General features: G+C 38.7%; 1 protein-coding gene across 1 annotated transcript in view; it reads right to left on the bottom strand.

Moving 5' to 3' along the window:
* Nucleotides 1–11,723, bottom strand: part of LOC124267233 — a 107,590-nt gene extending 95,867 nt beyond the window's left edge. The window contains exon 1 of the mRNA XM_046702151.1: nucleotides 11,576–11,723. Within this exon, the coding sequence (XP_046558107.1) occupies nucleotides 11,576–11,645 (70 nt within the window). The 5' untranslated portion in view covers nucleotides 11,646–11,723. The remainder of the gene's footprint in view (nucleotides 1–11,575) is intronic.
* Between the last annotated feature and the right edge of the window lie 307 nt (nucleotides 11,724–12,030).

The following is a 12,030-nucleotide window of genomic DNA, read 5'->3' as shown; positions in this document are numbered from 1 at the left end:
GATAGAGAGTGGAAACTGAGTGTGACGGGCAACAGATAGAGAGTGGAAACAGATTGTGACGGGCAACAGATAGAGAGTGGAAACAGATTGTGACGGGCAACAGATAGAGAGTGGAAACAGATTGTGACGGGCAACAGATAGAGAGTGGAAACTGATTGTGACGGGCAACAGATAGAGAGTGGAAACAGATTGTGACGGGCAACAGATAGAGAGTGGAAACAGATTGTGACGGGCAACAGATAGAGAGTGGAAACTGATTGTGACGGGCAGCAGATGGAGAGTGGAAACTGATTGTGACGGGCAACAGATAGAGAGTGGAAACTGATTGTGACGGGCAACAGATAGAGAGTGGAAATAGATTGTGACGGGCAACAGATAGAGAGTGGAAATAGATTGTGACGGGCAACAGATAGATAGTGGAAATAGATTGTGATGGACAACTGCTCAAGACGAGCAACTAGTAAAAACAGGCAACTGACGGTGAACGGATTTCAACTGATTGAAACCGGGAACTGACTGAGATTGGCAACTGATAAAGACGAGCAACTATTTTAAACGGGAAACTGATAGAGCGCTGAAACTGATTGCGGCGGGCAACTGATTGAGACCGGAAACTGAATGAGATGGGCAACTGATAAAGACGAGCAACTGAAAGAAACTGGAAACTGACTGAGACGGGCAACTGATCAAGACGAGCAACTGATGGAAACAGGCAGTGGATATGGAGCTGAAAGTGATAGAGAGCGGACACTGAGAAATACTGGCAACGAGACGGGCAACTGATCAAGACTGACAGCTAATTTATTCAGGCCAAGAGTTGGTGTTAAGACTGCGCTGCGTAACCGCAATTAACTTGAAGACAGTCGACAAACATGGAGTGGTTCTTTAAGGGTTGTATGATGAAATCGAAGATGGTCTTGAGACAAATCAAAGACACAAATCTAGACATACAATTGAGGCAGAGCCCTGTTCAGTATTGATTCCCAGAGCCGTCAGATGTAATCTATACCTTTGTATTATATATCGGAATTTGGCAACACAGAGCTACTCACTCTGACAAAGAGAGGCCACTTGAAAGGCGGACTGGCCGTTATCATATCTCATATGGCGTACTTGTAAATTGAGCGAAAACACCAAACTACATATTAAGGCTTAATATTGACAATATAAACTGAAATACGACCAGAAACATCTTGTGACACCTTGTTGCTAGGATCTCCAGTGTATTATGGTAAATATGTAGAACAAAGTCCATCACGGATCAATTTACCATATTTACAGCGTTATGGAAAACATGGAAACCTTGTTGACATAGCAACACCTAATAATCTGTATCCATATATATTTTTTTAACAGCAAACAAATGACTGTCGTTTGGTACTGAGTTGCCTTAATTTCGTACTTAGTCACTGTGGTTTTCCGTGATTCCGAAAAACAGTTGCAGAATTCAGAATTGTTTTTTTGTGCTGAAAAATGGCAGAATTTACTTTCGGTTCAAAGGGTTCCACTAGTATGTGTCTACAGTGATAAATGATCATATATGGTGATGAACTACAACAATATTTGCACAAATTAAAATTACTAATAACAAAATATAGTAACAAAATAAAACAAATATATAATCAGTCAAGAAATCTATACCTTAATCTTGGATGTGTACATATACACATACATATTCAGCGTGAATATACGCACAAATCTTAAACATGCATATATATAATACATAATCATCGGTATCATCACACACACACACACACACACACACACACACACACACACACACACACACACACACACACACACACACACACACACACACACACACACACACACACAAACAAACAACACACAAAAACAAACAACACACACACACACACGTCTTCAGAGCTACAGAGCCAATATACACATATAACAAGACATACACATAAACCTTCAGCAGGATGATACACACATATACACATAAACCTTCAGCAGGATGATACACACATATACACATAAACCTTCAGCAGGATGATACACACATATACACATAAACCTTCAGCAGGATGATACACACATATACACATAAACCTTCAGCAGGATGATACACACATATACACAATAAACCTTCAGCAGGATGATACACACATATACACATAAACCTTCAGCAGGATGATACACACATATACACATAAACCTTCAGCAGGATGATACACACATATACACATAAACCTTCAGCAGGATGATACACACATATACACATAAACCTTCAGCAGGATGATACACACATATACACATAAACCTTCAGCAGGATGATACACACATATACACATAAACCTTCAGCAGGATGATACACACATATACACATAAACCTTCAGCAGGATGATACACACATATACACATAAACCTTCAGCAGGATGATACACACATATACACATAAACCTTCAGCAGGATGATACACACATATACACATAAACCTTCAGCAGGATGATACACATATATACATGATACACACATATACACATAAACCTTCAGCAGGATGATACACACATATACACATAAACCTTCAGCAGGATGATACACACATATACACATAAACCTTCAGCAGGATGATACACACATATACACATAAACCTTCAGCAGGATGATACACACATATACACATAAACCTTCAGCAGGATGATACACCTTCCTTCAGCAGGATGATACACACATATACACATAAACCTTCAGCAGGATGATACACACATACACATAAACCTTCAACAGGATGATACACACATATACACTTCCTTCAGCAGGATGATACACACATATACACATAAACCTTCAGCAGGATGATACACACATATACACATAAACCTTCAGCAGGATGATACACACATATACACATAAACCTTCAACAGGATGATACACACACATATACACATTCAGCAGGATGATACACACATACACATAACCTTCAGCAGGATGATACACACATATACACATAAACCTTCAGCAGGATGATACACACATATACACATAAACCTTCAGCAGGATGATACACACATATACACATAAACCTTCAGCAGGATGATACACACATATACACATAAACCTTCAGCAGGATGATACACACATATACACATGATACACCTTCAGCAGGATGATACACACATATACACATAAACCTTCAGCAGGATGATACACACATATACACATAAACCTTCAGCAGGATGATATACACACATATACACATAAACCTTCAGCAGGATGATACACACATATACACATAAACCTTCAGCAGGATGATACACACATATACACATAAACCTTCAGCAGGATGATACACACATATACACATAAACCTTCAGCAGGATGATACACACATATACACATAAACCTTCAGCAGGATGATACACACATATACACATAAACCTTCAGCAGGATGATACACACATATACACATAAACCTTCAGCAGGATGATACACACATATACACATAAACCTTCAGCAGGATGATACACACATATACACATAAACCTTCAGCAGGATGATACACACATATACACATAAACCTTCAGCAGGATGATACACACATATACACATAAACCTTCAGCAGGATGATACACACATATACACATAAACCTTCAGCAGGATGATACACACATATACACATAAACCTTCAGCAGGATGATACACACATATACACATAAACCTTCAGCAGGATGATACACACATATACACATAAACCTTCAGCAGGATGATACACACATATACACATAGACCTTCAGCAGGATGATACACACATATACACATAAACCTTCAGCAGGATGACACTATACACATAAACAGCAGCAGGATGATACACACATATACACATAAACCTTCAGCAGGATGATACACACATATACACATACCTTCAGCAGGATGATACACACATATACACATAAACCTTCAGCAGGATGATACACACATATACACATAACCTTCAGCAGGATGATACACACATATACACACATAAACCTTCAGCAGGATGATACACACATATACACATAAACCTTCAGCAGGATGATACACACATATACACATAGACCTTCACATATACATACACATAAACCTTCAGCAGGATGATACACACATATACACATAGAACCTTCAGCAGGATGATACACACATATACACATAAACCTTCAGCAGGATGATACACACATATACACATAGACCTTCAGCAGGATGATACACACATATACACATAACCTTCAGCAGGATGATACACACATATACACATAGACCTTCAGCAGGATGATACACACATATACACATAAACCTTCAGCAGGATGATACACATATACACCTTCAGCAGGATGATACACACATATACATATACACATAAACCTTCAGCATTCAGCAGGATGATACACACATATACACATAAACCTTCAGCAGGATGATACAGACATATACACATAAACCTTCAGCAGGATGATACACACATATACACATAAACCTTCAGCAGGATGATACACACATATACACATAAACCTTCAGCCTAAATTCTCCAGACTTAGTGCAAAACAGCCTGCAACACTATTCCCACTTGCAAAATGTGAGTATTATTCCGTTACAGTTTTAACACAACGCTGTGTGTCTGATATGTTCATGCGTGAAGGATATATCTGTTGTTTGTTAATCCAGTGCACATCGGCAATAGGCGAAGAGTACTCTCACATAGTCAGTTCGAGTGAGAGCAAAATCCTACCTACAGAGGCATTTTCAATCATTAACGCTCGTTTGAAGCGAAATAAAGGTAGACAATTTACTAATAGGGAATCTGTAGCTCCATGCGAGCGATATTAATCTTCTAATGTTCATATGTGTTGGCAGGATATTTGATCTTCTGTGACAATCCAAGCTTACTTTACTTCCAGAACGCCGATATAGAAGCGGCTGGGTTTTAACATATCACCGTTGCAACTTAATACCCGGTATTGGTTGTCCTTTGTAGTTTTAAGTGCAGACTAGGAGCACTGATAACCGATACTCAACAAGTTCTCATCAAAGCATACTGACTTGGATTTCTGTGGAACAAATGAAAACACAAGTTTCATCTGCATCCATATGATTTCGATACGTAATGGGGATACGTTTTATTGTGAGGGATGATGTTGAATCAGATTTGAACAAACTGTGCTATTTTAGTTTTATCTATAACCTCTGTGGAAGTGATATGTAGAATTTCACTCTAATAAATGCCTAGTTCACGTGTAAAATAACGTTTGCTTAGTTGAATGCCCTTGAAAACCTGTAAGTGGCATGTTCCAAAACATGATACTTTGATCGATATACATGTAGATGATATTTTCGTAGATGATGTTTTGATCTGCGTAGATGATACTTTCGTAGATATTTTCATAGACGATACTTTGATCTAATACTTTACACTTTGAGAATACTTTAATATTCGTGATGAAGCTTTCGTAAATGACACTTTCATCTACATAGATGAAACTTTCGTACATGATATTTGCGTAGATGACAATTTGATCTGCGTAGATAATACTTTCGTAGATGATACCTTGATCTGTAGATGATACTTTCGTAGATGATAGTTTGATCGACGTTGATAATACTTTAACATTCGTAGATGAAACTTTGATATTTGCGTAGATGACAATTTGATCTACGAAGATTATACTTTCATCCACATGGATAATACTTTGAGCTATTTAGATGACACTTTCGCCATGGTTTATGATAAAATCTACTATTACCTAGTATCGAGCAATATATACATATGTGCGAAAGTATCATCATGAAACAGCTCGTTTTTTAATGTGGCACCAATACCCTTTCGCCAATACCTAAACCATTTGGAAATCCATTCTCCTTCTGGATACACGCTGTTAGAGAATGGATCAAACTTTGTACAAACAAATTCGAAGTTAGCTTATCGGATATGAGTTCCCGTGCCAATGTTATGTCACACGTGTTTCGTAATCGCTTGATATGACACCTGCGTCCTCTTAGTAGGGACACTGCGTACATGGAACACTGATGATAATCAGGACAACCGGATAACTGCCGCTGTAGCCTGTGACTCTTGTAAACACAGTTAACAATGCATCATAGCCACGATTCGATAATGTGGAATTATTTTAATCCAGAATTGTGAATGATAACCCTTGCCTTTTCAGACAGAAGTTTACTGTCCAGATTGTCGAGGTTCCCTGTTACAAAGGACCACATTGCCACAATTCGCAAGTTCATATGATAATAAACCAGATTCCAATTTTATGTCTATATTAACAATGGAATAGGTTTCTGGGAACTTATTCTAACAATGAAATGAGTTACTGAGAACAGGAATAGGTTGCTGAGATCCTATTCTAACAATGGAATAGGTTGCTGAGAGCCTATTCTAACAATGGAATGGAGTTACTGGGAACTTATTATAACAATGGAATAGGTTGCTGAGAGCCATATTCTAACTATTGAATAGGTGGCTGGGATATAATCTACCCATGGAACAGGATACAGACATCTTATTTTAACAATGAACTAGGTTGCTGATAGGTTATTTTATCTCTGGACCAGGGTGCTGAGACCCTATTTTAATAATGGAATGGGCTACTGGGGGGTTATTTCAACATTGAAATAGGATGTTGACAGCTAATTCTGACAGTGAAATAGAATGCTGAGAGCCTATTCTAACAATAGTGAGTGAGTTTAGCTTTACGCCACTCTCAGTAATATTCCAGCTATATGGCGGTGGTCTGTAAATAATCGAGTCTGGACCAGACAATCCAGTGATCTACATCATGAGCATAGATCTACGCAATTGGGATAGACCAAGTCAGCGAGCCTGACCACCCGATCCCGTTAGTCGCCTCTTACGCCACAATAGAATATGATACTGGCAGCCTATTCTAACTATGGAATAGGACGCTTACGGACTATTCTAAAAGATAAATAGTTTGCTGCGAACATATTCTAACAATTGAATATGACGTTGAGATCCTATTCTAACAATGGAATAAGACGTTGATAGCCTATTCCAACACTGGAATAATACGTTGATAGCCTATTCCAACACTGGAATAAGACGTTGATAGCCTATTCTAACACTGGAATAAGACGTTGATAGCCTATTCTAACACTGGAATAAGACATTGATAGCCTATTCTAACACTGGAATAAGACGTTGATAGCCTATTCTAACACTGGAATAAGAAGTTGATAGCCTATTCTAATAAATGAATATGACGTCGATAGCCTATTCTAACAATGGAATAGCACGTTAATAGCCTATTCCAACAGGATGCAATGAAACAGGATGCTGACAGCCTATCGTGATCAGGAGGCACGGTTCCTCCGAGTTTACTGCTACTTGCAAGTACGATTCTAATTCACGTACAAAGTGTTACATGTATACCACAGTCAATGAACATCAGGACAACATGCTACAATGAAACATCACCTCTGTCATCGCAACCAGCCTTCTGTGGTTTCAAATGAAAAACCAATTACAAAGAACGAGCATGGCGAGAGCGATTGATCGGTGTGTTTTTCTTTCATTTAAACGCGTGGCGAACAAAACGACGCTCGAATGTTACTCTTTACCCATTACCAAGGTGGAGATGGGACTGATTGGTTTGCCATGTCGTAACCAGTTGAACAAACGGAAACCGTCCGCCAGAAATGACGGTCTGATTCCATCACACGCCCATATAGTTCGACAACCAGTAATCATATTGAACAAGGAACCAATATCATCTCACGATTACATGTTCATTTCAAACACTGGTATCAATGTATTGCACCTGTGGTGTGGGAATGTGTATGGCAACTTGTGTTAATGTGTCATTGCGAATGATGTTATTCTTGATCGTACATTCATTCTGTAACTATTAACTTCCTTTCCTCTTTAAGGTCACAGTTGGTAGTATAATATAAATAGTTCACGGTGTATGATGCTCTGTGTTCTTGTAATTCGGTGGTTTACTAAACTACTGGAGTAATGAAAGTACACGTCCGGGTTTTAGTGGCTAAACTCCTGGGTTTTTTTAGCCGCTTTTTAGCAATATTCCAGCAATATCACTGCGGGGACACCAGAAATTGGCTTCACAAATAGTTACTGACGGTGATGTACGAGCCAGCATAATACCCCCTATGGATAAAAGTAACACACTAGTTACTTTGATGTAATTAATACCTTATGGATAACAAATTCTATATTTTATTATGATGCGACGTTTCCGCACAGCTTCTCATACCCTTGTCAAGCAAAAGCAACGGTGATGTATTTGATACGGACATCATAGTGTTTAAATTAGTCTGTCTCAAAGTCCCTGAACCACATAATGTTCCCTACAGCCTAGTCTGTCGTACAGACCCTGAAGCAAATTAACCAAGAAAGCCCACGCAAGTCTAGAAAATGTGGCAAGTCTAGATTTCCTCTCTGAAAATGAAGAAAGTCTCAGGGCTCCTTTTCATTATATTATATTTTTTTTAAATATGAACATTTTTCAGTAAAATATGTTCATTTCAGAGACTAGTTGTTAGTCTACCTACAGCCTTACCCTGCCTGCAATGCTTAAGCCCCAAATGATACTACTCTAGATTTCCCCAGGTTCTGAATCTCTGGTCTCCCTGGGATTCCCTTTCAAATTAATGGGTATATTTCGTACAATCAAAATTATATATATGCAGAGACTAAGCGTTAGTCTATGTTTAAATAACAGTGTTCCGGTAACAGTTTTCTGCCTCGTAATGTTTTCATATCGTTTGCGAAAGAATTGTAATATCTTTTCGAAAAATTCAATTTGGAAGGATATACTTTCGTTGCCCAGCAGTGTATTAACCGCAGTTAAAGGCTATTATTAATGTATGGTACTTAAGTGCCAATACGGGGCTTGTGGAAATGCCCTAAACGTCATATGAACTCAATAAAATATCCATTCTCCTCGTGACGAGACTGTTTCACATGTCAGGTTCATCTTGGTTGTTAAGTTTTGTATTACATTGAGGTTGAGTTTACACCAACTGGAACATCCATTAAGTATGGTTAGACTGATGTGGTCATGAGCCGAGAAAAACAGTTTGATGTCTTGCATCAAGTCTACGAGTTGGTAAGAGTCCTCTCAGAACTCTCTTAGTTACAAGCAAACCTGACATTGTAACACAAGTTACATTTGGAATTACACTCTGTCAGTAAAGTACACATTCTAGTATTTTTGTTTGGTTGAGTCCCATCCGGGTTTGGAACCCACATCCTAAGTGAGTGAGTGAGTGAGTTTAGTTTTACGCCGCGTTTAGCAATATTCCAGCAATATCACGGCGGGGGACACCAGAAACCTAAGAGTCAGACACCTAGTCAGTGTAATCCTAAATATGACATGTGTTGCATTTGACCACTTTCTAAATGGCATAGTGTATTTTCAAAACCTGACATTTTTGTGAACGGTTGGCAAATTTTTTCATGTTTTGTATAAATGCCTATGAAGTATTATAAATGCATTAAAGCTGTTGGACCTGTTGTGTGTTTGATTCACATAAGGTGTAAGTCCTTTAACTGATATAGAAAATTTTCGTGAAGTAATATGACTGTATTTAAACTGTGTGTCAAGTTGCGAGTGTGTTTCATTTATATTTTTTTCCTTACTATAAAGAAGTTTTTATGAAGAAATTTAATTGCATCATGCCTGTTTGACAAGTTGCATGTTTGATCCACAGACAAGACAAGTCTTATACTCCACATGCAGACCTGAGATCTTCCACAGGGTAAAATAAAGGCATTACGACAGTTTGACAGGTAGATTGTTTAATTCATATAGAAGGACGTCTCTCCCGTGTCATATAGATCCTCAAGAACGGAATGTTATCGCATTTCAACTCTAACACGTTGTATATTTGCTTTGTGAATATCGCCAATCTTAGACTCCCCATTCAGAACATAACACCTTTTGACAACTTATATGTAAGAGTATTTGTTTGATTCACAGAGAAAGGCGAGGCTAATACTCCAGGTACAGACAACATAACGCCATTAACAATGTTTGACACGTTGTGTGTTTGACTCATGTACAAGCTCTGTCTTGTACCTACCGTTTGACAACTCGTGTTTGATTCATATATAATGTACATCGTTTAAATAACATGTCAAAGTTTCATTAAATAAAGCAACTGCCTTAAAACTAATTGACAAGTTATGGGTTTGTTTCAGGCACAATATTCGTCTTTCACCAAACAGAACTTTCTCAGAGTAAGATAACTGCATTGAAATTGCCCGTTTGCTTCAGCAATGCATGACATATTTTATTCATGTAGAACTTTCTTGAAGTAAGATAACTGCTCTAAAGCTGTACGTTTGCTCTAGATGATGTATGACTTATTGTGCTCATGTAGATCTTCCTTGAAGTAAGATAACTAGAGTACAGGTAATCAGATATATTTGACAAATAAGATGTCAGCCTCACACGAACCATACACGAAGTAATGGTGATGTGTGAGGCCTTCTGTACATTAGGCTTTCACAAACCTCCAAGCCGCTGAGGATTTTACGCTATGCTACAGCACAGAAACATAACTGTATTGCCGCGCAATAAAGTGAGTATAGACATACTCCGCTTTTTTTGTTGCAGTATTCCAACTTTATCACGGGGGGACACACCAGATGAGCTTGACACATTGTACCCATGTGGGAATCGAACGCGGGTCTTCAGCGAGACAAGCTAACGCTTTATCCACTAGGCCACCCTACCGTGATGCCGCTCAATAGAAGAAATTGCCGTGGATTAAAAGTGTGAATTAATGCATAACGTTTCCACATGGGTACAATATGTGAAGCCAATTTCTGTTGTCCCCGTCTACACTATTGCTTAAAGTGGCGTAAAACCATACTCACTCACGTGAGTTAAAAATCACCAAATACTTCCCATGATCATGAGTGAGTGAGTAAATATTTAACGTCACAGCGGCAATAAGTCAGCCATGACGACGACCAATGTCATAAGCAATCTCTGCTAAAAGCTAAAACCATTAAATGACGAGTGAATCATAAGCATGTGTTTACGATTCACTATCACAGAATTAAGACACATAGTGTCCAAAAATGTGAGTGTACCCCGTCCCTCTAATAACACCCGTCCTGGTAGCAAATAAGCAATGTACCAAAATTGCAATGTAGCTATACATATCAGTTCAAATGTAACCAATATGATGTGTAACCAATAGGCAATGTAACCAATTAGCTTTGTAACTAATTCCGATTACACCGCCTGATGCATCACGTCAGACGCAGACACTCAATCAAATTTGAAATATTTATTACACGTCGCAAACAATAGTTCAGAAAGTTGTGATCGGCGAACGGTTTTTATCACAGCGTTGCTTAAAGAAGTTTTTCATATAATGCAAATTTATTCGTATTATGTACACACAAAAAACATAGAAAAAGTGACAAAAGTAAAGTCAAGAAGCTTACCTTCATTAATCACTGTCAGATGCGTGGAACTAGTCTGTCACAAAAAACAAACAACACACGCCAGCAATTCATACAAAAACGGACATGAAGCATCACTGTTCCATACCAACTCAGAACACAGAGACTTACCTGCAACCATTGACGCGTGGATCATCAGGAGAAAGGCACAAGTTGCTATATTTCCAATAAGCGAAGACATCGTGAATAGATAGAGTAGCACGAATCCAAAACTACCGCGATCAATCCAGCTACAATTCTCTGCGGGTCCTCTCCGCGACCAATCTGTTGGTTGCACTAACAACAGCTCTGCTCGACAGGGGGCGACACTCTTCAGTCCTCGCTCATGTCGGCGACTTCCGCCGAGCTCCGTGCAGCGACGTCAACATTGCGGAGTTTACCGAGTCAACAGGTAAATACAATTGAACAGAGCGTTTTTGTACGCGGCTATTTCATTTCTCAATAAACGCATTGAGAAGGGAACGTAGTCTGTCGCTTTGGGCTGTGTGAGTCTAGATTTGCTTTATTTAGCTTCATCGTATTGCAGTATCTAGTGCGCTTTCACAATTAACGTGATTGAAACGGGA

The sequence above is a fragment of the Haliotis rubra genome, unplaced genomic scaffold (assembly GCF_003918875.1).
Source record: "Haliotis rubra isolate DU_JTF1 unplaced genomic scaffold, ASM391887v1 Scf1002, whole genome shotgun sequence".
Taxonomy (NCBI): Eukaryota; Metazoa; Mollusca; class Gastropoda; order Lepetellida; family Haliotidae; genus Haliotis; species Haliotis rubra.
The sequence above is the reverse complement of the archived record's forward strand: the minus strand, read 5'-3'. Positions and strand labels throughout refer to the sequence as shown.